The following is a 26,455-nucleotide window of genomic DNA, read 5'->3' on the forward strand; positions in this document are numbered from 1 at the left end:
ATTTGGAGGAACCTCAACAGATGAGAGGAGACTGGGCCTACAGAAGCCTCATGGAACCCAGCAAGGGCAAAGGCACCTGAGACTAATTCCTTGTCACACTGCAGGATGAGAAACTACTCAGCTGAAAAGGTGATGGGGTCCTTGGGAGACAGCAAGCTAAAGCAGAATCCATAGTGTGTCCTGGCAGCAGTAAAGGCTATGAGCATCCTGTGGTAAATCACCAGCTGTAGCAGTGACTGCTGTTTATCCCTTGACCACATCTAGAAAACCACACACAATTTTTAGGTTCTACAATACAAGAAAGATGCCAACAAGCTGGAGCCAAGTTCAGCAAAGGACCAATAAGACAGTCAGGGGCAGAAAGCACAGGATAAAGAAGATGCTGAGAGAGAGATGGGCTTGTTTGATCAAAAAAGAGAAGGCTTTGTGAGACCATAATTGTCACTGTATCTTAGAAGTTCACCTGACTGGTCAGGCACAATCTGTGCTCACTTAAGCTGCGCTGGCTGCCTTGAGTCACCTCCTGGTCTTGCATGTGCCTTCCATGAGGATCTGTTCCATGATCTTCCCAGCTACAAAGGTGAGAATCACCTATCTGTAGTTTCCTTGTGTCTACTTTTCTCCCCTTTTAAAAAATCCAAGTGATGTCTCCCTTTTCCCATTCACTGGGGTCCCTGCCATGACTTTTCAAATATCACAGAACTACAGAATATTCTGAGCTGGAAGGAACCTACAAGGACACCACCAAGTCCAACTCTTAAGTGAATGGCCCATACAGGGATCAAACCCATGATCTTGGTATTATTAGCAGCTTACTCCAACCAACCAAGACAGTCTCAGGGTGTGATGGAGACTGGCTTAGCAACACCAACAGAACCTGGGATGTTTGTCATCACAAATTTGTGGTTATTCAGTTTCATCAGGTGATCTGGGAGCCACCACCCATGACAGAAAGCAAAACACTTTTATAGAGTCAAGGTCTAGCTGAGTTATTCAGATTAAGAATTAACTTTTGAAGACTCCTGTGCTACTCTAGCTGCCATTTAAGAGTAGTCTCTCTCACTGCTGGGAATCTACAGGTAAAAAGTTCAGAATCCTCAAGATGTACTAGAGCCCCAAAAATGCTTATGACCTTGATGCTGCAGTAAAGCCACTAAAACACAATGGGAGAAAGACAGCTTACTGAGAGAAGCTACAATTCTTAATAGACCCCATCAGTGCTGCACAGGGGAAATTAGGCAATTCTGCATGGCATAAATCAGAGCAGATCAGTGGATAGGAGTAACATTTGCTGTCTAGATACAGTTCACTGTTTATTTCCCCATTTAAACAAAAGAAAACCCAACAACCTAATCAGCAGCGTTACCACAGCATGCTTGGTCTGGAAAGCAGCCACAGCCCATCTCCAGCTCCCAGCTGTGTCCCTGTATAAAGCCAGTCCCTGCTAGCCCACCTACCTGCTCCCCTCTGTAGATCACATACTCGGCGTACGCCAGTCCGTTCACGCTCGGCCTGCCGATAACAGAATGGTGCCCGGGAGGGGCGTGAGCCATCTTCATTGTGCTGAACTGAAGGAAGGATTTGCCAAGGGTCACTCTACAGAAGAGCATTTGTCTAAAATGAAAAAAGAGAGTATAATTTACAAATATCTTACTAGGAGTTGTATGCTTCCAGAAGGACTTCAGTCTTTTATTTCATTACAATTAATTTCTCACGGCTTTTTAGAGAAACACTTAAAGAAACGAGTTCTAAAACCTGTCACAAAAATCTTCCATGACACTCAAAAGGGAAAACACACAGTTTGTTTAGCCCTCACATGGAAGCCTGCTCTAGTTCATTTTATACAAAGCTGTCAAAAGAAGCTGAAACTCTCAGTGTTCCTACCAACAGGGAATGGACAGGTGTCAAAGTATGAGAAACACACTGATCTACTCCAGGACAAAACAAAGCTGTGATTAAGTCCTGTTCCAAAATTATCTACCTCCAAAATTATCTGATCCACAGTACCATACTGTACTGCTGACCACTGTACTGCTGCAGTTTTGTCCTGAGAGCGCCTGGAGTTTAATTGCTATTTTCTCCTGACTCTTCATTTTCAAACTTGCTGTTTTAAGCCTCTTCCCTGAGCCACAGCTCACTTTGATTTATACTCACTGCATGCTTAGATGTAATTTTTGACCTTCCTGTGGGACTTGCTGCATTTATATTCATTTTTGTTCAACCTTGACAAACGAAAAACTGCATTTTTCCTGCCATGACCAAGCTCAAGTGGCATTTCTTTGCCTGCATGTCACCCTGTGCCAGGATCATAAAAAGCCAGGACAGCCAGAATTATGTGTGGGGAACTCTGCTGGACTCCTACCTGTGGCAGATGTAACAGGACCTGTCTTTGTGTGTGGGACAGCCGGTTCCTCCCCCTATTCCGTACACATATTGGTTGCTTTTTGAGGAGTTCTCAGCAAAGTAAATTCCTGCTCCAAACATTCCTCCAATGTATGCATGCCTTTCATCAAATCCTTTGTGAATGATAGCATTAATAAAAGGAGACCCTAGAACAGTGACACAAAAAGACACATACTTGTTAAGTTGTATAGTAATACAAGACTCGATGTCAAGAGGAGTTTATCTGCCTCAAATAGACCATTAAATACCAGAAAGTGTGCTCAGTCAGCTGGAAGGGGGCGATACCCAGCAGGATGCAGTGATGTGTGGGATTTATCATTATATACCAAAATCCCACGTGTGACTCATTTCTTACTCATTTCACAGATCTCATTAAATGGCTTTCCCCCCACTCACATTTCAGTGCAATTTATCTTGTCAATGCACACCCTCTCCAGGAGTCAGCACTGCTTAAGGTGGGGCAAGGTGTCAGGACAATCATACCTAAAACCAATTTCCTATACAGAATCACAGAAGAATCTAGGACAGAAGGACCTTCAGGCAATTGTCATTTGCAGGCATTTCTAGAGAAATCTTGCTGAAACTCATGGTTGGTTTTGATTCCTTTCCCTCATGCTTGCCTAAAGCACCAGGGGAAAACACTTTTATTGTATGTTGCTACCCTCATTTAGAAGACACCATGTCTTTCTCACAGCAATGTATCATCATCCCAGCAGCTTTACTGGAAATGACTAAGATATAGTTTAGCAAAAAACTTTCCTCTTTCTTAAAAATCCAAAACATAATAAAAGTATTTCTTATCTAGTGTAGCTTTTTGGATTGCAGTAACCACACAGACACCCCCAATGCACCCCCTGCATTTCTAGTGTAGAAACACAATTACTTGCATAGGATGGTGATACAGCAACAATAACATTGCCTGTGGGTCTTTGCAAGGTTTTTTTTTTTTTGTTAAATACCAACACATACAAAGAGACATTACTTCCTTACCGTGAAACAGCATGCGCTCGTTGTGATGATTATGATTCTCCTCTGAGACCTCCTTCTGTCTGTGACAGAATCTCTCCCGCAACTTCTTGTTCACTACCTTTTGAATCTGCAGTAGAACAACAGATCCAACCATGCTCTTACCATAACATTTCAATCTCTCACATGTATTTGAATTGCAATTGAAATGAAATCTAGTTTCACGGAGTTCACATTAATTTGACAGGGAAACTGATGGAAGACACATAAATGCTATGAAGAAACCCCATGGCTGTTCCGCATGCAAGGCTGAAGTCTCTTAAACAACTCTGTAGCCCACACCTACAAATAGTTGAAACTACTGTGAAACTGCAGACTAAGTCCTCCAATTTAAGGACAACTTTCAGGCTTCACAGCCTGTGAACAAAGAACTACAAACTGTCTGAAACTCCTTCCCTCTCTGCTTTGAGCTCTGTTGACTGATCTCCTCTAGCTCTTTGAAACTTGCTGTCTAGTTTAGGCTTATTTTTTATGAAAAAAAATATGAAAAAACCTAACTTTTGGTTCTGTTTAATTTATTAATATAATTTCAGCCACATGCTCTAATACCACTGTAGCTTCTGTAAAGGACTTCACCATTGGTTGGGAGTAGGATGGAAGAAGAGTTTACTACAGGACACATGATCTATTGGATCAAGTTGCAAAGGCTCTGCACAGGCTTACTTCTCAAAGAGATAGGCAGCACAGGTTTGCTGAAGCTCAGAAACCAAGTTCTGTTCTGATTCTCTCTATTTCCTTCTCCCAAGGAAAAAAAAAAAAAAAAAAACCAGAAAGTGTATTTTCCCTCAGAATGACAACACTATTTTCTGGAACACCATGGCTTGGAAAATGCATTTTTCTAGTTGGCAAGGGCAAAGGAGGTGGTGTCAAGTTGGAAAGTCTCTCTATAGGGAGACAGAAACCTCTTATTAGAAGTCATGATCATCCTTTCACCTACATACCCCAAATCTCCTTTAAAATGGCAAGAAAAGACTACACTGAGAAAAGAAGATAAATCTGTGTTGCAAAAGTGAAACACAGAAGTTACAGGCCTCTGAAATTCAGTCAGGTTCTTCACCACCTCTGTCTTCAACATCAGTCCTTCAGACTCCTTTAGGAGCCCAAGTGACACTTCTCCCTCATTCCCTGTGCAGAGCACACATCCATTTCAGCACTTGCATTAACTCTGTTTCTGAATATCATTTCAACAAAGAACTTTAAATACAAAAGGGCAAACCATTAAACTGATTCTGCCTGCTGGTATAAATACTAACATACTTCACCACATAAAACTCATAAAAAAAGAGGTTTTGAAACTTACCCTGATGACATTGTATCTGTTGAAGATCCCACCAGCATTTCCACCATCCCGATGCTCCCGGATTGTACTTTGCATCTACATAAAAACCCAAAACTGAATTTCAGCACATAAACCTTCCTAGCAAGGCAAAGTATCCATGCAATGTCCCAGTACATCACTGGCAACAACACTCTTGATAGAAAATTAATTAAATGGTGTAAAAAAAAAAAATCTCTATTTTAAATTGAGGTATACCCTAATTTCTCAAGCACCCAACACATTATGCTGTTCTACAACAGGGAAGCTGGATGATGCAATTATCCAATCTTGTAATAAAAATCCACATAAGAAAAAAGAATAATGGTACTTGCTATCAAAATTATATACAACTAGAAAACCTTCTTCAAATTAGAAAAAAAACCCCAATCTTTGAGAATTAATATACAAAAAGATCACTACATTGTAATAATAAATGTGATTTTAATGAGTTTAGTTTGCATTTCTTAGTATTAGGGAAATAACTGCACTTCTCCTATGGCATTAGAAGAACATTTCTGATTCGCTCAAAAATAGTTTCATTGTCTTTCAGAGAAGTATTTACAGCTACAGCAACAATATTTTGTAATAGTTCAAATAAATATTCCAATTTACTATGACAGACAAGTGACCCTTTCCTTCAGAAAAGTTTATAAAAAGGATCTGCACAAACTCCAGTTTATGAAGTTACTAATAAAAAATATGCCCATCTAAGCTGGCAGCAATCCTGATTATCTAGACTTTTTAAATTACTCCAAACACTTTTGTGCTGTAGTGTAGGAACATGACACAAATAGCAAATGCACAGTAAAATGGAGTTTCTACCAAACACAACTCTTCAGGAAGTCTTTTTTCTGCTATGATTTTTGCTTTCAAAATGGTATGTGCCTGTAGTTTACTTAAATAAAAGAGCATGTGTGTGTGTGTGGGAGGCAAAATTACAGTCAATTCTCAATTGTCCAAGAGCTGTTTATCTGGGTTACAGATTAACTAAGGCACTGAGATGAGAAAACAAGCTGGTTCACAGAAAATGCTTAAGAGAATTGCAAGGCCTTGATGCCTTGCATCACACACAGCTTTTAATTCTCACAGGTCCATCTATCTACAGAAAGCTGTGCAAACCCTCCCTATGAGACAATGTCCAAGATAAGCTCCGAAACACAACAACAAAATAAAACTGGAATAGCATTAAGTGAGCAGAGACCAGTTATTAATAAAATTGGCAGGACACAGCAAAATAATTTCTATCATTGTTCTACACAAAAGGACAAAGGAAGAACCCTAAACTTCATATCGGATCTACGCAATTCATACACCAAAGCCTATTTTAGCAATTCCAACATGTATTGCACACTTTAGCTCTGACAGGTTATCAGTGGAAAGAAAAATATACAGCCCCTGAAGCACTAAGAAAGAGACTTGGATTACCTCCTCTTCTACAGACTGATACTCCTTATCGTCAGGAGCAAGGTCAAGGAGAATGGTCCCCTGACTCACACAGTGGAAAGTCAAATAAGGATTGGTACCTGCAAAGGGAAGGAATGAAAAGGAGCAAAAATCAACAGGAAAAACCAATACCGGCTCTATTTGTATCCATCATCATCACTGTTCTTCTTAAACAGCCCCAGTACAGGAAATGCAAAATAAACACAAGGCATAAGCACCACCTCAAAAAGATAAAAGTGCTTTCTTTAGCAGCAGAGGCTTTAAAAGAGAGAAGAAAAATGTGGGACATAATTGCCCTTTATTGCTTCCTCTTTCCATAGAAACATCTCAGAAGCGTGGGGCAGCTAAAACCCTATCAGGCCTATCCTTCAGGATGTAACCGGCCTGTGGGTAGATATGGAGGTCAAATCAATCCTAAAGCTCCTCTCTGGGTGAAACTGGGTCCTGAGAAAAGGGAACAGCTTCCAAAGCTGCCTCAGGGGTATCCATTCTCTGAAAAGGCAAGTGATCACTTGATCTGGTATCTCCTTAATATATTCTTTAGCTACCACAACCCATTCAGCACTGTGTCTGCAGCAAATACACTTTCCTGACATTCAGATGCTTTCAAGTCTGGTGACAGTACCTACATTTAGAGGAAGTGACTTATGGGAGCCTGTTGTGTGCTACACTTAGACTAGCAGTAGAAGTGTCATATTTACCTTGCTGACCTCCTAGAAGTCTCTCCACACCCTTTATTAATTTGTGGCGATGTCCATATGCATTGATCCCAATTTCTTTCAGTTCCTCATGCCCCATGTCAGCCAACACATCCAGGGTTATCTGAAAAGGTGAAAGATCACAAAAATCACTTGTCAAGCCTGGCCTGACTTTCAAGGCTGGAGACCTATCACCTCAGAAATTGGAAAGTATCCATGGTGCAACCAAAAGCATAAAGGCAGATAGTGTTTTGCTTCACTTCTACTTGCTGCCACCTTCTGGCAAACCTCTCCCTATCACAGGACCATACCCAGCTGCCACAGCCTGAAGCTGTGCAAAACTTTCACTCACACCAATTAACAAGAGCTGGTTCTCGACAAAGGTTCTCACAAACATTTTTACTTAGGTAGAAGGGAGATACATTGAAATGCTGGCACAAATATGGAAGTTCTTTTGAAGCATTTAACGTTTCACAGCATTGTACAATTCATTACTTTCATTACACAAGCAGAAATTAATATTCTACAACCTTACTAATAACGAGCCAAGGTGAAAAAGTTTACATGAAGGTAGTGCTTGGAAAACCAGCTTAAAATAATAAGCTTAAAGAAGATCAGCTTGTTTTTTCTACAAAGAAACTTACAAGAGCTAGATGATTTCAAAATGATGAATATATTGAATCCGATTTGCATTGTTAAATCTTATTAGCAGGGGAAGATCTTAACAGGTTAGGTGCTAAGGAAGCAAAAGTAGAACAAGACCAGCTAGGCAACAGGAAGGTGTCAAAAATAATAAGAAAATATGAGAAGCATATAGGTTGGTTTGAGGTTGGTTTCCTTCTGAACAGAAGGAGTTTCAAACTAAAGAGAAGAGCTTATGCTTCATATATCAGAAAGGAAAAAGTTTTATGGTATTTTATATCTGGACATTTTATAGAAACATCTGGAACTGTAACCAACACATTACATTTCAAACCTTTGCTTCCTGATTCCTCAATAAAAGATTAGCAGCAGAGGCCAGAGTAAAAATAATCATCAAATCCAGTCTCTTGCACTTGTACCTTTCACTTCCACATGTACATCTATCTCAGTCATGTAAACAGATCTTTTTAACTGCAACATGATAAATTTAAGGAACAGTACATAAAAGGAATCTACAAATACATTACAGATACTTCTGCTGTAAAACATAATGTAAGCTTGAGAAACTTATATTAGTTGTACTCTTTTCATATATGCTGAATTACTGATAAATCTGCAGGTTTTGTTCCCCTATTTCTCAATGACATTTCAAAGTTAGCCTGGCAAAACTCAGTTAATGCTGTGCTCCTAACCTGATAGGAACTGTAGCTTCTGCATTCTGTAGTGTGATTACTCCCATGCTAGGTTTTTATTTCAGCATATATTCAAAGTGGAGGGTTTCCTAGATCTAACCAAAGCATCACATGTAGCACTACAGGTGGTGAAAGGCTTGTTTGGCTGTCAAGACTGCTGAAGGATAAACACAGGTGACATTTGAACCTATAACTTCATTATAGTCATCATGTTCAAAGTTCACAAGGTTCAAAATAACTCTCAGAGTACAAGCCAAATTGGCAGTCACAGTGTATGTGTAAGTGAAAGTTACTTGACACCTGAATCCAACAAGAAAAGATGTTTTCATAAGTTTTGCAACTTCACCATATTGTATCTGGCAATTCATTTGCAGAAAACTGAAAGAAAACTTGAACACACTTGTTTTTCTGTAGATGTGAAGTGTGGGTTTTTTTCCTTCGGTTTTTCAATTAGAAAATGAAAATGTCACTCAAATTTATTCTGTTAGTTTATCTCCTAAACACAGAAATAGAGATGAGGCTTGCCCCTTACCTGTTCTGTCTCAAAGATGTCCCGAAGGTGTTCAAGACCCAGGCTTTTTAGGAACTGGGTAATGTTCATATCAAGACCAGAAACTGTAAGAGAAGAAGCAAGTCTTTATATCCTATATATCTGAAAGGATATACAGGATACTATACATCTGAAGTAACAAAAACCAAACCAACCACCTTAAAAAGAAAAAAAATCAAGCAATACCACTGATTCTCTTAAAATTCCAAACTCTGATTCTTTTTACAATCAATTTGTCTATGTCTGTATTAAACAATCTACTTCCATTGTGTCAAAGCTCTGTGCAAAGCTCATCACCGTTCCCTCTTCAGAATCAACTATTAAAAGCACAAACCATCTGTGACAAATACAGGCTCATACTGCAAAGAGAAGGAAAAGAGGGGTGGATATATTTTTGCTATGTGATCCCCTTAGATTCTGACCTAAAGCATGGACTCCAGATACTAATCAAAGGGTTTACAAAGCCCTGGCAAAATCCCCAGCCATCATAATCATATCCTTCATCAAAATAATTCTCATTGCATTTTCTTTATAAAGTCAATGGACATGTGGACACTTAATCAGATCTGCATTTGTAGTCAGACCTAATGACTGATAGCAAACACAGATGAACTGTTAACAGTGAAAAAGCATTAGACACTTTAAAACAGTTCAAACTGCACAGTATTTTCTGGCTAGTCAGAAACGCTTTTCAGATAAACCAAGGCCTATTTTGATACTAAACTACTGTACTTCTGGCAATGTAAACTTGTCCAGCAGCAAATGCACCTTCTCCTTCCTTCCTGTCAGTTCCTGCAGCTCCATCCCCAGCATTTGATGCCCCTCCTACGGCCAGTTCTGCCAGTGGCCCCGTGAGGTTATCTATGCTGCTGGCAGCAGAGAGGCAGGACGGTGTAGATGCTGGCGAGATCACAGAGGCACTAACAACAGTGGCTTGAGGCTTGAAGCACGTAGGCAAAGCTTCTGGAGGCATCGCATCTATCAGCAAAGCTCGGATATCGTCAGCCTGAAACACAGACAGAACACCCAACATGAGCTCTTACTGTCACAAGTCACTGATCTCTGGAAATAATTTTTAATTGCTTTATTTGATTGTTCTGGTCCCCATTAGAAGGAAAACTGCCAGCTTCTGTTACAGGGGAATTCACGGTTGCAAGAACATTTTGATTCACCACTCAAGACATAGGTGAATCAGGTTCTCCCCATTTCTAAAGGTATATAAGAAGCTACAACTAATTTTTTCTGGCAGAATGGCTTTGTAAGTGCTAAAGCCAGGGAGAAAAATGCAGCAACTTTATCTGAAATCCTTTAGAACCCAGGACAGGAAATGCCACTTCTTAATTTCTGTCAGGCTCAACTTCAGGTGCACTGGAACAAGGTTTCAGTGGAAAGCCCTTGCTATAATCACATCTCTTGGGTTAGAATAGAAAAAAAAAAGGACAGGAGCTCAGGAGAAGTATGATCATAGCTAACAGCTGGATTAGCCTTTATTGACTTAATTAAGCAATACCCTCATCTTCAAGAAATTCCTCCTTAAAAATTCTTGTAGAACATGATTAAGACACCCTTATTTTCCCCCAAAGAAATAATTTTCACATCCTTCATCACAAAGCAAGTTTTCTAGAGCTCAGATTACTCTGGAGGATATTTCTTGAACTCTCCATAAATAAATCAATAACCTTAAAAGATACTTGCACTGAGACCAGGCACAGCATCCAATTTGGTTGCATTATCTATTCCATCAAGATTGTTTAAGCTGGGGCATACATGTTCATATAACCTTATTAGGTTTTTAAACCATTTACAAGAAAGTTTAAAGAATCCAGTTTTAAAAGAAGTTTGATAGCCACCCACAAATTTTGGAGTTTGGAATGTTCTTTTGGAGTCAATTTTAAAAAAAGGAACTGAGGTAATATGGAGGCACTGAGCATAATAATCCACCAAATGTTCCCATTCCTCTAAAGGTCTATCTGGTGTTCCTCCTAGGTTCAAAGAAATAATCACCAACAGTACACAGACTGACCATCATCAGACACATTTCAGAGAGTTTTATTTCTGGGAATGAGGAGATTGATCCCAGGAGTGAATACCTCAGGAGAAGCAAACCTTAAATCACAAGCCATGCTAAGATTCCAGCTGAAGGAAGATGCCTGGGTCCATGGACAAAAAGCCACAAAGAGGCACTCAGGAGGTGCCCTTCTCTCTCCACCTCAGCTCAATGGAAGCTGAGGACTGCTGATGCCACGGAACCATAGAAATGAATTTAACATGCAGAGTACATCCTCCAGAGCAGCCTGTGGCTGGCTAACATGAACTTACTGTTGCCAGGTCTAGTGGTGTCTGACCCTCTTGGTTCTTCATGGTAGGATCTGCTCCATGAGCTAACAGCAGAGCACAGAGCTGTGTCCTTCCTTTTTGTGCAGCTTCATGCAAAGGTGTGAATGCCCACTTATCTGTTGCATTTACACATGTATTATATTTGATCAACAGTGCTGCTATGTCCACATGCTGGAAAACACAAGAACATCTTAACCAACATGACACTGGTAAAACATACATTCCTTTTTTTTTATGCTGGAGGCAATGGTGCCCAGAGACTCTTGTGGTTTCTCTCTCCTGTAACTCATTCTGCTCCCTGTGTCACAGGAGCAGCACACTTCTCCAGATACCAATTCATACTGCAGCTCCACAGCTCATCTGTGTACTACCAAGTCATTCACCAGCACAGAAGAACTGGGATCAGGCACAGAAGCAGATTTCTGTCAAATCACCCCAAGTACATAGCATGAAGTTTGTGGCAGCTGCAGGAGCAGACATGATACTTAACCCCACATAAAAAAATTATTTGTGGACAAATTTGAACTGGTGAATTTACTGGGCTGCAACGTTTGTGACACAATACTAGAAGCTCTGAAGATCGATGTGTTGTGCTACTGAGCCACCCTTGTGTGTACAGACAGAAGTGTGTGTACAGACAGAAGTCTTTGTTGCACTTTCTTTCTTGCAAGACTTTGAACTCATCTGTGGCATCACAGATCTGTTCTATCTTCATTCATATTTTATGAGAGCTGTAATTGATAAAATGCATTATGAGTGTCACAAGGAACAGCTGTTTTACATGGGTTATAAAAGTAATGAACTTGTAACCCCATGCTTCCATCAATACACTGTCCTTGAAGTCTCCCAAGTAAAAATAAGAGAAAACTGACAAATGATTTTTGCCTGCCTCTAACCAGTAGCTCTTTCTTGTGCAAGACAGCAAAGAAAAAAAAGCAGGTAGTCAAAATGAATGGGTAGGAGCATGAAACACTGAAATTGTAAGCAGGGGCACAAAGAATTGCCAATGGATTTCCTTTTTCCCCTCAATGGCAATTAAATGACTCTTTGCAGCTCTCATAAAACAGCTTGGTCTCTGAACAAGTGTGGTTTTGAAAATACTGCCAACTTTATTTTTCCTCTCTGCCAAACTTTTAAAGCAATTGCTGTTCCTGTGATTTTTCTGTCACAGAAAGCACTATTGAGGGACACACAGCATGAAGTACTGGGTGGGAGAACTGAAGAAACTTTGTGAGGAAAAGGCAGAGCCTGTGAATCTTGCCAGCTATGAACTTGTGAAACCAGTACTCCTCTCCTCTCTACCTCCCATCACAGAGATCTGAACAAGCTGATGACAGCTCAGAGACAAGTGTGGGATGCCAGGAAAGGTATGAAGCAACTCTTAACTAAATAAGCTGATGGAAAAGCATGAAACACTGCCTTTTTAATATTTCCTATGCCAATAAGAAATGTTTTGGGTTTGTGTAAAATGTGTTTTGTTTTCTCATGCCAAAGAAAAGAATAGTCTTTCCAACAGAATTTATCTCTAGATCTTAGCAACATCTTGGGAATTAATGCTTAAAGGCAGATGCTGATAAACAATATTACTTGGTATTAAGACCCTGTAACACAAAAGAATTCTGTGCTGCTTTCTAATCTTTCACCAGGATCTGAGGCCTTTTGCCCTTTAGGACACTGGGATCCCAGAGTGATGTAAAGAACCAATACAAAGAGCACAGACTGAGTTCCATTGATGCCCTTTTTAAAAACAAGGTGAACACTGCACTTTTTATTTCATTTACTCTCAAACAAAAACAATCATGGTTCTGTTAGGGTCACCTGTCCCAGATTTTGCTGTACTTGTGCCAGGGCCAGGTAAGTAACAGACAAAGCACATCATGAGACCACCAAACCCAGTACTCCATGAGCTTCAGATCCTCTCACTGACTGGAAGCACAGTGCTAGAAGCTTCTTAAGCACTGTCTCTGTACAATTATTTACAAGAGACTTCTTTCTCACCCAATCCACAACTAACAACTGCTTACAAGCAATCTATCAGGCATCTGTGCAACTGAGACACAGATGCTTACTCCTGTATGGCAGAAAGAGGGCCTGCCTCATCTAAAATGGTTTGAATCTGTCACTGCACCCCCTGCAGCAGATGGCTTGCCCTGGAGGACAACCACATTACAAACACAGTAGTCCTTCACCTCTAGCAATAGATTCCTACCAAACACCAGCTGTAACACACCTCCACTTCCCTGTCATCATCTGCACACAATGCCCTGGTGTTTTTCTCTTCCTGCCATCTAAGTCTTTCAGAGACAAACTGAGGTCTTTTCTGTTTCAAATATCACCCCAAACTGTTCAACCCTGCGCATCTGCTTGCCTGTATACATTGTAGTGATCATTCCAAACTGCAGCATTTAACTGCTACAGCACACCTGAATCTGTGTCCTATTTAATGTGTAGGGTTGCAAATAAAACTCACAACAGAATCTTAGCCCAACAAACACTTCATCAAAGCCTGAACTGTGTTCACAGCAAAACAGCTGCAAAATAACTGGCTTTGGATATGACTTCAAGGAGTCCCTTGCTGCTCTACTCATGGCAAGACTGCCTGCACCTACCCCATAGGATGCTGCATTGTGTAGGGGAATTAATCCTCCTTTGTCCTGGGCATTAACATCTGCACCATGCTCAAGAAGGTATTCAGCTACTTCCAAATTGTTGTAACCAGCTGTAGAAAAAGCACAGGAAAAGAAATTAAGTATTAGAAGAGCTAAACTAAAGAAAAATATTTGACAGAAAAGCTAAGGCAATTTTTCAACTGCAAAAGTTCCTCTTCCCTAGTAATTGTATTACCTCCTGAAATAGATGCCCTAGTTAATTCTTTGTATAGACAATTCTCTGAGAAACTCTTCCTATACCAGTCCTGGTTTTGGCAAATTACCTCTGTAGACCTACTATAAATATACAAGCCTTGAAAACCTGGCACATGACCCACCTGCAAGATGCAGTGGTGTTGAATTTCTTCCCTGGGTGTCTCTGCAATTGATATTTTCTTGAGTACACAGCTTCTGCACTCGTGCCAGGCACCCCTTCTTGGCAGCATCCAGCAAGGCAGCATCTCCTCGAAGTAAGTCCTGGATATCTGTGTCGCCTTCTTTCACCAAATCTAAAGGAGTGTTTCCATCTCGATTCTTTTTTGTTGGATCAGCTCCATGCTGCAAAGAGCAAATGGAATGCTAGTGTCACAATCATGCATAGAGCAGTCACACACATCACTATTTTGCAAAATAAAATAGGATTTTCTAGACCTATCATAATGAAGTAATAATTGTATAGATTAGTAGGCACAAGAAAATAAATTCAGAAGTCTGAGACCTAAAAGCACTAGTCTGAAACACAGCTGTGTGAATCTCAATTCCACAGGCAAGAATGGCAGCCCTCTGCAAGAGCTGTCCCTGCTCTACTTGCAACTGAAGTATGTTCAGGAGCATTTCCTGCATATAGCTATTTCTTATTGTCACAGCAGCATGAAAGGAAAGCCAGCTACAAGTATCTTGCTGCCAGTCCTCCCCTTCTCCTGAACACTGGCAGAAATCAAATGGCTGACAGAGGTATCTCCTGAGCACAACCTTCTGAGCTAGCAAAACCAGGCTCTGAGTTTTACTAAATGTAAATTTATCCTGATATCGAAAGGCACCTGTTTCAGAAAGGAACTAGCCAAATACTCTTCTCTACACTTTCCAATAGACAATAGCATCATCTTAAGCAGTTTACAGGTCTTTGGAAGAAGTGAAAATAAAATATGGTGGACAAGAGGAGTTGGATGACTGCTGGAGTGTATTTGTGCTGGTAGAACATGTAGATCAGGCAGTAATAAGAACACAGTACTGGAGCAATGGGGGATGAGAAGGGGAACACACAACTATGTAGAGCATATGGTGTGAGTCACATCCACATTCAGTTTTGTGGGAGGACAGCTCCTTCCCTATTCACTCTCAGCAGCAGTGGGAAAAAACAAAGATAGATAAAGCAGAGGCAGCTGCTGGTGCTAGAGTTCTCTGGCTGACCTCTTCAGAACAGTCAAACACAGTGGTCCAATCCCTGCCAGCATGTCTACCCTGCCATTTCCCACTGGACTGGGAATGGGGTAACAGCAGTGGGAGAACAGAGGGAATTAACTGCTTTGTATTTGGAAGCAGTACAACTGCACTCATGGAGCAACGGATGAAGAGCAAGGGACAGAAGGGACAGAGCATTAATTACACAAAACCGGTTTTCCACGCCTGTGGTTCTTTTAAGAAGAGAGCATTCTTTGTGAAAAACTTTTTAGACTGCAATGGCTTCTCTAAGATATGACCTGAAATCCCTTAATTTAAAACTCATCAAAATTGAAACTATTCAAATATGCCCCAAAATAAGTATCTGAATGAAGACGCAGTGTCTTCTGAGACCCCTTCCAAGGCACAGAGACAAATGAAGGTGGTAATTTCAAAGAAAGGTGATTTAAAAAGACACTGTCTCCAAAATGTCCGTTTATTTTTGTTTCCTTCTTCAAGCAGATCAGGAGAGAAGAAGCACAAGTCAGGAGGGGTCAAGCTCAACATCCACAACTCAGCAGAACTGACAACACTGCCAGCTGGCATAGGAGACACAGCAGGAGAAACCCTGAGTAAACTGCAGTGTGAGCACATATCCACAGACACCCAGAGACTTTACATCTGTGTCACCTTAAGGGCAGATTTAACTCTTATCTTGTAAAAAACTAAATTTCAGCACTTTTCTATTTCCTATTGTACATCCATTCAGGATCGTCTGAAGACAAAATATGGGTAAATTCCTTGTGGAATGACCAGAAAAGGCCAGAGATCTCAGTGTCTATAATGCAACACTGAGCTAACATCTCTATTAGAGTGTTACTTCCAGGCCACCACCATGCCTACTCCATAAACATCTCTTAATATCTCCTGGTTTCTGCTGTAGATGTGCTTCAAACTATCATTCTTCTCTCTCTGACTGCTTTTTTGGTAATCAAGTGAAATTATTAATGATATAGGAGGGAAATAGAGGGGCTTTGCAGCAGCAAATGAAAAGTGGCTGGGGTAGATCCTCATTATTTTAAGACTATCCATATTCTGACTTTCTCCTATTTTAAATGTTGTGCTTCAGAGGGACATAAGTAGGCACAGTGGAAAGAGGAAATGGGATTGGCAAGAAATTCTACTCTAGCACCCCCTTTCATCCTCTCAGGGCAGGATCTGATCTTATGTTAAGAAGTTTCTCAAACTCATGTTTCTCACTGAAAATATCTTTGCATTACCTCATGCTTTTTACAGGTTATTCCTCTAAGTATAATGAATATTTATACCACAGTATATTAACATGCATTTCCTCTAGGAGCTTGATAAATTATACATTAACATAACAGTTTTGAATTCCTCTCATACCAAACAGCATTTAGGACCCACCTTCAGCTACTGCTCTGTAACACACTCTTGCATAAGTATTAACAGAATTTACTTAAATGCAATAACTATTTCAGAAAGGGATGGATAGGACAAGGTAGGGAGTTGTCATTTTTACATGAATTCAGCTGGTTTTTTCAGTTTCAGAGTCTTGTCCTACTTGGCTAACAGTATTAATACACGTGATGGAAACAGTACTTGTACTGATGATTCTTTTTAAGTCAGTGATATTACACAAGAAACCATATGACAAGACGAAAACCATAAGTGCAAGATGAAAACTGATTCAAAGACACCACAAAGAATTTACTGAATGCAATTCACTTTGCATTAATTCATCTTCGGAAAAAATAAGTATATACACATTTAAAGACACAGCTGAGATCTCCAGCACATACTTTTAAAAGCAGTTTGCAGATTTCATATTTTCCTTTTGCTGCTGCTTCATGTAGAGGAGTGAATTTCCACAGGTCTGCCACGTTGACAGAAGCACCATGCCTCACTAGGAGTTCAGCCACTTCGTAGTGTCCATAAGAACAGGCATTGTGCAGGGGTACTAAGCCACTAATCAAAGAGAAAGCATTAACAGCTAGAGAATAAAATCCTATATGCAATCAGTAGATAAAATTCCCACTTTCACCAGACATTGTTATCTTTCAGTCTTTCAGTTTTCATGGTTTTATTTCTCTACTAAAAAATCAATTAAAACTTAATTATCCTCCTTCAGCTCTCATCCACAAGACTTTTAAGTACCTAGCAAGCCCCAATGTTACAGCTTCCACAAGCAACTTCAATGCTATTAATAATGGAAAAAAACTAAACTGCAAGACTCAAAGCTGTTCTGAGTTTGGATATTTGAGTGTAAATTTCAGGAAGGACATAACTACATAAGGTGTTTGAAGTGCAGTTTTTAGTAAGTACTGCACATTTGATATATACAGAAAGATATCCAAACACTTTTTCCAGGGTAAGTCTGAAAATACAGTATTTGAAATTTATTATCCTCCACCCTGAACTAATATATGGAGTAAAAGAGTGAACATAACCACGCTGCTTCACAACTAATGCAAAAAAAAGGTAAATGTTTTATATAATTTAACTGAATAATAAAACCTAATGTAATTATAAAAATACCCAGAGATAACCCTGGTATTTTACCACATTTTATTCAAAACTAATTTTAGATCACCTAAAAAAAATTAAAGGCTGCTTTTACGCAAAACAAAGTCTCCAAAATGGGCAAAAAGGGGAAGAGAAGCATCATGTATTACAGTGCCAAGTATGTATGTTCTGGCTTTTCCAGAAAGCGAAGTACGTTGTAATGGTCTATAAACCTCCCTACAGCACAGGAACAACACAGAACAAGGAGGAAAGAGAAAAATTTTCAAGAGAAGAACACCATGGTCACTGGAATCTGAAGTAAAATGAATAGGTGGGATGTAAGTCTCACACCAACAGAGAACAGCAGAACATATCCAGGAATGAAATGTACCCTTTATCTTTGGCATGCACGTCTGCTCCATGGTGCAAGAGATACTCCACCACTGATACACGGTTATATCCTGCAGCAAAGTGCAGTGGTGTTGAATGACGTCCTTCCAGATCTCTGCAATTCACATTCTGAGGGCTGCAAAGTTGCTGTGAAGACAAAAGAACACAAAATCTAGTACAGAACTAAAACTAACAAATAAGAAACTCCCCCAAACCAAAAAGCAACAACAAAACATGAAACAAACTCAAAAGAAAACAACTAAACTACCACCTTCAAAGACCCCAACACAAAATTTGATCCACTTATAAAAAATTTTTCAAGTATCAGGAAATTTCTTTCCATTTATGCAAAGTTAAAAAAATAGCAGCTCTAAATTTACAGCTGAATGTACTGCTATAACAAATAAGACTTAAATGATAGAAGTAGTGTAAAGATGTTCCTGATGTATAAGAAAGGGTGAACTTCTACATCATCAAGTACCAGGTTCAAGGCCATGTAACTTTCTCCAGATATATTACCATTTGTGGCCTATACTGACTTCAGAAAACCAGAAATATTTAGCTTGGGAGTCAAAGGAGCTGCTGGTGCAGAAAACTGCTGCTGTTTGAATATTAATGTATATCATGTTGAAGTTCAAGATGGGAAAGTATGCACAACAGTCCATCTGCAGGCTTTTTTGTCTGCAGGCTCTTCCACCTGTTCTGTTTTGTCCACAGACCAAATATAAAAAACAAGATCAAACCTTCGTGTGATGGTGGGATTCCACAGCCTGACCCTTCACCTTAAGATTAAGGATGGTTTAAAATATGAAGTCTGCTACCTGTTAATAGTATTTGCTTGCCATCTAATTGAATCATGCACCTGAGGGCTTGTTTCTACTAAACTGTGATTCTGAGAATCACAGAGTTTGATTCAAAGAATTATGGCTACACTTCAGTCCATCAAAGACATGACTGTGTGAAGGACTGGCAGAATAAACAAGCAGAAGCCCAAGAGAAACCCACCTCAGTACATCTTAATGTACGACTTTCTAGAGGAAAAAAAATGAAAGATCCATCACTTCCTATTTTTTATGATTTATCATCCATTGGCCACTGCTTCGACAAGCCTTGCCCAGCAATGCAAAGTAGAAAATTCATACGAACTGTTCAAACTTACCTTCACAGTTTCCAAGTCTCCAGCTTTGGATGCTTCTAACAACCGATAATCCACATCGGATGTGCGCACAGGTGTACTTTCTACACAGGGAAAAAGATGGCTTAGGATTACTCAGGATTATTTGTATTAACTGGTGTTCAACGTATGTTCCAAAGCTGGGGGATGAAGTTGGTCTGTTGTTACTTTTGAAAATGCCGCTGGGGTTGTGATGTTCAAGTTGATATTGCCAACATGTCTGAATAAGGAGCTTTAGCTTTAGAGCAAATCAGACAGATTTTGACTCTAAAGCTGACATGATTCTGCCAACATTCTTCTCTCTCAATTCACATACATACATTCATGTGCACATTTTAACAGGTAACACTACCCAGGTAACCAGCTACATCTCAGGAGTGGGTACACTTCAAAACAGTTCTTCCTTGCAGTGCTGTAAAATGTTTTTTCCTTGTTTTGTCCTGTTTTAATTGTTGAAAACACTAGAGGAAATGGAGTTTCTAGCTACGTATCTTCTCATCTATCTGGATATCTGCCTTTGTTTGACTACCTGCACATCTCACTGTAAGGTGAGTTACTTGCTCTTTACTAGCTATTGATGCAATTATTCTTCTCTGTACTTGCAAAAATTCAAATGTAACATGGGTAAGAGGATGCAAACCCTTAAGGACTTCTATGAAAAATAATGGCACCCTCTTCAAACATCTATTCATCTTTTTAATGGAAGATATAAACAAATTATTACCTAAGCACTATCCAGAGCACTTTCACAATAAAATCTTTCTCTACTGGACAAGAAAGAGATTTGAAGTAAAAGTTCAAACTGTTTAGCAACTATCAGTGTTTTTCTGTCAGTAACACTCTGCTTCTGACTGCTGAAGTAGGGAGTACCTGACAGGCTGACTGATGCAGGGAAAAATGTTTCTTACATGCTCAGCAATATTCCAGTTGCCTTGGAACGTGCTACCAAAAGAATCCCAAAACTCCCTACATGTGCCTTCTAACAATCTCCTTGTACAGCAGCATATCCTAGATCTACAAGATGGTTATTTTCTTCCCTATTTGCACAAAATCACTGAACTGAGCAGAGCTGTTTGCTTATTTTCTGACAAGTGTCACACAATACATACTGTAGTTGTGTGCATTTGATGGCAAAAAAGAGATGAGAAAACTTCAAGTCTCTTGCACTGAGAAAGAAACAAGATTCAAAGCTGTAAAGGGAGAAGCTGAAGTTCAAATACACAAGCCTTTACTTTTACCCACCACTTAAGATCTGTTGCACTGCTTCATTTCCCATCTGTGCTGCTGTGAAGCCTTGCAAAGAGATGATGGAGGGATCAGAGCCGTAACTCAGCAACAACCTGCAGGTTTGCAAGTGCCCTGCTAACGCAGCCCTGTGCAACGCTGTTTGACCAAGTGTGTCCAGTGCATTCATCTGAAAAAGCAGCAGAAATATAAAATAAAACACTCTTGTAATTAAAGGGCTGCACCTGTCCCTGTCCTGAACAGAAGCGAAGAATTTTCCAGCATACCAATTTACCTATCAATTCTTCTGCACTGCAATAAAATAAAACCAAATGACAAAACAGGCAAACACTCCAAAGGAAAAGTAATTTACCACAGATGTTTTCCTGTCTTTTAACAACACAGATTATTTGTTTGCATGGCTAACAAGCAATATAGGATCCCCAGAACCATACTTTAAATACTGATCAAGCTTTTGAGAAATGTGAGGAAGACCAACCTTGTGCAAGAAAAGAAACACTATCACAGCAGGAGAAAGAGGTAACTTGACATAAATTGTTACCAAACAATTCAAAGATCTTACAGCTTTAAGGAAATTACCATCTGTCATTGTCAGAAGGAGAGTAACTCAACATTACCTAGTACCAAGAATTAATGCAAAACAAAGATGTCAAAAGAAGAGTTCTATGCAGGGGGGGGAACACTGGATACAAACATTTCTTCCTCCCTTTCTGTGCCTTTACATGAATGTTAAGTATAATTCTGGATATAATTCTTCTCAATACAAGGCTGCATAAACAGGCAAAATGGAGTATAATTTTCAAAGAGTATGATATAATGGAAACACATCCGTCTGTCAAGATCTAACAGAGCAGCTAAATAACTAGAAGCATCTATCCCAGTGCACTATCAAAAAAAAAGGGAAGAGAATAATAGAAAGCTTTAAAAGCGGAAAAACACCCCCATGAAAATAACCTTTCAAGAAGATACTCTGTACCTAGCAGCGATTCATGACAAATTTAAATGCAAATGCCCAGCAGCTTTTTTACCACTTTATGAAATGCAGAACTACTCTATAGTCTCTGCAAGCAACTCAGAACCTGTTATCTGTTTCCAAGCCTACAGATTGCAGGCTGTGAACTGCATGCATAATAAACTTTGTTACTGTATAAAATCCACCTTTTTACCATCTCAAAATCTTTGTGGTGACAACAAACAAAGGTTTTGTTTGTTATTTCTCATCTAAAATGCAGCACGCAAACCCTTCATGAAACCAGTGAAAAACCATTTTGGTTACGACATTTATTTTTTAACTAAACAAAATTTAACTAAAACTAAATTAAATTATCTCTGTAAAGATCTACTACCAGATAGGGCAAAAAAGTAAAATACCTCCAATACTGCAATATCAAGTCACAAAAAAGAACAAAGAACAACCAAATAAATGAAGAAGAGTGTAATTCAATATTGTCTGAAATTATTTTACAGACTGACAGGGTAGGAATTTCTCAGATCACAAACCTCTCTTGCAGCAAGATGAACAGGAGTAGGTCTGCTTTCTTCTAACTGCACTCAGCTCATGCCACTCTAATGGGATTACCCTACAAGTTTTGTTTCAAATAAAAAACTTACTGCGATCATAAATATTAACTACATGCTGAATATCCCAAATTCATCATTTTGTTCAGATGATGATCCTCATCTGTTTCAGGATACCAGATACCTTTCACCACTGATAAGGGCACAGAGGTAAGCAGAACTCTGGGGCTACACACGTTTAGTGATGGTAAAAGCAGAATGAAATGAAATTTGTGGATTCTCAAAGTAGCTGATAACACTCCATTCATCCAAAAAGAAAATCATAAGTAATGTATTATTTAATACTGACTTCCTGTGTTAAACAGGCCTGTACTGAACAAACTGTACAAGCAATAGCAGCAAGACATTCACTGTGCACAATTCGATACTGACTATGTCCCTGGAAAGATGTTAATATTCATTTGAAAAGAACACTGTCAGAGTCATCAGAGCCATCTCATATGTCTCATCCAGGTCTCCTTTCACCTCTAAACCATTATCTTTCCCAGCAATCAATTCTTCTGGCAGAAGAACATCAGCCATTTGAAGAAATACCTGCTTCCTTCTGAGACAAAAAGGGCTGCAGTTGACAGAGAGATGAATGCACCAAATGCAGCTGCTCTTTACTTCAGGAGCAGAGTTAGGCTTTGCAAGACCATTTCATTGGGAATATGCTCACTTTGGGGCAGACCTTCTCTCACTAATAATGCACCACTTCTCTAAAACCAACCAAAGAATAGACTCCAATAAGGCTTAGTGCAAGAAGACTTACTTCCAAATGAAAATCCACTTAAGCACAACAAATTGAAATACAAAACTGAGATTTAAGTCTTATAAAAATCAGACGTATGCCTGGGTTAAACACTGTTCAATACCAGGTACAAAACCATGTGCCCTTTCAAAATCAAAGTTAAGTCTAAACTCTGTTTGACAAAATGTGAAATATGCAAGATGTACTGCTTTAACTGTGCCCTGAGTAGCCAGATTGTTCCAGCTGCACTTATTAAAAAAAGATAAATATCGATTTGGTCCCTTTTATAGGCAGTCTGAAATTAGAAGGCTGTAGCTCTGAATTATCTTACACACAAGTTTTCTGCAAGGAGTTAAAAATGACAGGTTGGACAGCTTTATTCCACAGCGCACTGGCTCTGGATCCAATTTCTTCACCTTTCAGTATGGAAGCAGTCATTCCATTGCTCAAAATGCAAGGTAAAAGCAGAATACAGTTATCAACTGAAAAGAGTTTTTAAATAAGTGGTTTCAGAGAAAGATACTGTCCTATTCAGTATTACCCAATGCAGACTTCCTTCTGTTCTTTCCTCTCTCTCTCCCTTAATTTCCTCTTCTCCATCCTGAACAGACACAGTAGAGAAATGGAAATGGCCACACATCATCAGACACTACTGAGATGTGCCCTTCCCTCACTGCTGCTCTCATGGAGCAGTGTACACAGGTAACCAATATTCCCTTGGCTGCCAGGCACTTGTGGCAGCTCAACAGCTCAGATCTGTTCAGGAAACATTTTTTGCAATACTTCCTGATCATATTGGCTTCCTATCAAGATCAAATGCCCTAAATATCCCTCCTGCTCCTTGACACTACAAACAAAAAGCAACAGCTTCCAAGCACTGCGATTTTCTCTGTGAAATCTTTTGAAAAGATGTACCTTCTAAAAATCACATGTGAACATGTGAAACTTGTGCTCTGCCAGCAGTTCCATATCACACTATCCTTCCCTGCAATGCAAGTGCTCTAACTGCTCTCCTCCTGCATTAATTCTGAAGACAAGCTTGCAGTATGTCTTGTGTCTTGTTGCCTGTCCTGGGGTGACTTAATGATGCTTGTATCCCCATTCATTTGTTTAGCCCAGGAATAAGTTTAGCACCTTTAAGATTGGTTCTGAGAGCAAAGGGAGGGAGAGAAGAAGCGCAGAGGTCTCCTCCAAAATTTTCCCTAAACCAGGACGTTGTCCAACAATAAACATAGGAGTAAAGCAGCACTGGTGATAATTTCGAGCTCAGTCAGCAGAAAAAAGCAGGGAAAAAATGGTCGGCTTTCACTCTGAAAGCTCCTATAGGATCCAGTCAGATGTTCCACAATTACCTCTTCTTCATAAAAGCTTAAGATTAAGGTCAGGATGTTTGGACATCTAAGCAGTGAGAAAAGCTGAACCAATCAATCACAACAGACCACACAAGTCTTTATGGTGTTAACTATCATAGTCTTGAATCTGCTACATTTCTGAAAGGCAATTTAATTTTTCTTACAGTTCCCTGAGAAAATCATACCTCTCCCTGAAATGCTGGAAGTAAATGTGTTACACAACAAGGTTATTCAAAAACATTTCAGTTTGTTGTGTGGGTCTAGATAGATGGTGAACATTTGCAAATCCATGATCATGAAAGGCTGTCAACATGCTACTCCAATGCACAGAAATAACTGCATTATGCAAAGATGCATAAAGCAAGATCCTCCCAGCAGAGCAGAATGAATTAATTTCTGCTACCATCATGAATAGGGACACTATCTCTCTGACATGACCTTAAAAAGGCTTATTTTCTCTTGCAGAAGAGAGGCATATCATAATTAAAGAGCATTCATCATCATCTCTGCATTTGCCCAAGATACCAGGGAACTCGCATGCTTGCAGGTCATTCTTTCCAACAATCCTTCCAGCTCAGAAAATACCCTAATCCTTTACTTCTGCACTGCTAGAAAGCTGAGTGTCTTTTTGAACACATTAATTTCCCATGTGTCTATAAATTTGGACAAAAACTTAGTCATATGAAATATTCAACTATCTAGAAATACAACAACAGGATGAAACACTTTTTCACTAGTTCACCACTTTCAAATTATTTTTTAAATTAAAGATTTTTATTATCTTCAAAGACAAAATCATGGCATTTGAAGGTTTGATTCAGGTCTAATAAAAATTTCTTATGTTTGAGGGTTCTTTGAAGATGCTCTGCTTTTATTTTTCATATGGTATTTTGAGAATATTCCACATCAAATAAGCAGCAGTGTGAAATGCTGTCTCACACAAACATTAAAACCACAAATATTTATGATCAACATTCTTGAAAACAAGTCTAAGAAATCCCAAGGTTTCTCATCTGTTCTTTAAATTGACAGTCAACTTCTGCAAACTCAAGTACCAAGCTAATGAAAACATCTTCCATGGAATGTCTGTTGATTAGACACAACATGCTGATGTACAACTAATTTGCACAAGGACTTCTTCACAGCTCAAATTAAGAACCTAGTCTGTCCTGTCAGTAAGGGCCAGCAAGACACACCAAAATAAGCAATTTATGATTAATTGCCTGCCAGTAGGTTAATTCTTGCCAATATAAATCACAGAATCACAGAATATCCTGAGCTGGAAGGGAACCATCAGGATCATCAATGGGTCCTGTCTGCACAGGACACCCCAAGAGTCACACCAGGTGCCTGAGAGCATTGTCCAAATGCTTATTGAATTCTGTTAGGCTTGGTGTTGTGACCACTTCCATGGGGAGCTGTTCCAGGGCCCAACCACCCTCTGGGTGAAGAACCTTTTCCTGATATCCAACCTAAACCTCCCCTGACACAACTTGATGCTGTTCTCTCAGGTTCTGCCACTGGTCACCAGAGTGAAGAGATCGATGTTCTCAGATGTTCTTTGTGTAAAATAAGTCTCGATCAAGCACATGTTATTCAAGCAGTCCTTCACTGTTTCTCATCCAACATACTTCAAATGGCATATTTACACAGTGAGACCTTTTGGATAATTAAATCCAGCTCCAAGACCACAAACCATCCCCTGTTCATCCCAAATTCCCTAAAGCAATCTTTATCGTGCTTTAGCCCTTTCCATAGAACAAAAAAAGGCTACACACACATACTTCACTGTATGTGAACTCACTCTTGCTGTCTGACACAGCTGCTCACCATGAAAACAAAAGAATTTCCTATAAAATGCTAAAACAATCCTAAATTGTTTTCTGTCTACAGAACTTTATATGGCTTTGTCTCCTAGAGCTATTATTGCTAGCTATTTTGTGGATCAGCTGGCTTCCTTCTGTCATAGTATTTCAGAAGAAGATAGTTCTACTTTCTTTGAATTGCACATCTTTTTCAAATTGTTACTCTCTCAATAATCAGTAGTGGTTTCCAGAAAGGGGATTAAAGCTGGCTTTAACAGTACCTCTCATTTGACAAAAGAAATGGATGCAAAGTGAAAAAACCCTACATGGTAGATATCATCCATACACACTTCAGTAAGCATTTTGTAAGAGATCACAGTGGAAATTTTTATTTTATTTTATATTGAAAAAATAGAGTTTGATGGAAAAACTAAATATTTTGAAAAGGGGAAGGCTGCTTGATGGCTGGCTGTGGGATAATTTTGTTTTACTATTTGCATTAATGACTGTGGAACAGG

General features: G+C 39.4%; 1 protein-coding gene across 1 annotated transcript in view; it reads right to left on the bottom strand.

Moving 5' to 3' along the window:
* The window catches only part of TNKS (tankyrase), a 128,805-nt gene that overhangs the window by 5,706 nt on the left and 96,644 nt on the right, over nt 1–26,455 (bottom strand). The window contains exons 12-26 of the mRNA XM_041480096.1: nt 20,470–20,641; nt 19,213–19,292; nt 18,055–18,200; nt 16,961–17,126; nt 14,096–14,315; nt 13,719–13,828; nt 11,092–11,280; nt 9,541–9,778; nt 8,755–8,837; nt 6,892–7,012; nt 6,173–6,270; nt 4,730–4,804; nt 3,394–3,499; nt 2,363–2,549; nt 1,458–1,614 (exon numbers count right to left, since the gene is read on the bottom strand). Coding sequence (XP_041336030.1) covers nt 1,458–1,614; nt 2,363–2,549; nt 3,394–3,499; nt 4,730–4,804; nt 6,173–6,270; nt 6,892–7,012; nt 8,755–8,837; nt 9,541–9,778; nt 11,092–11,280; nt 13,719–13,828; nt 14,096–14,315; nt 16,961–17,126; nt 18,055–18,200; nt 19,213–19,292; nt 20,470–20,641 — 2,148 coding nt within the window. The remainder of the gene's footprint in view (nt 1–1,457; nt 1,615–2,362; nt 2,550–3,393; nt 3,500–4,729; nt 4,805–6,172; nt 6,271–6,891; nt 7,013–8,754; nt 8,838–9,540; nt 9,779–11,091; nt 11,281–13,718; nt 13,829–14,095; nt 14,316–16,960; nt 17,127–18,054; nt 18,201–19,212; nt 19,293–20,469; nt 20,642–26,455) is intronic.

The sequence above is a fragment of the Pyrgilauda ruficollis genome, unplaced genomic scaffold (genome assembly GCF_017590135.1).
Source record: "Pyrgilauda ruficollis isolate IOZ18807 unplaced genomic scaffold, ASM1759013v1 scaffold5, whole genome shotgun sequence".
In the NCBI taxonomy this organism is placed as follows: domain Eukaryota; kingdom Metazoa; phylum Chordata; class Aves; order Passeriformes; family Passeridae; genus Pyrgilauda; species Pyrgilauda ruficollis.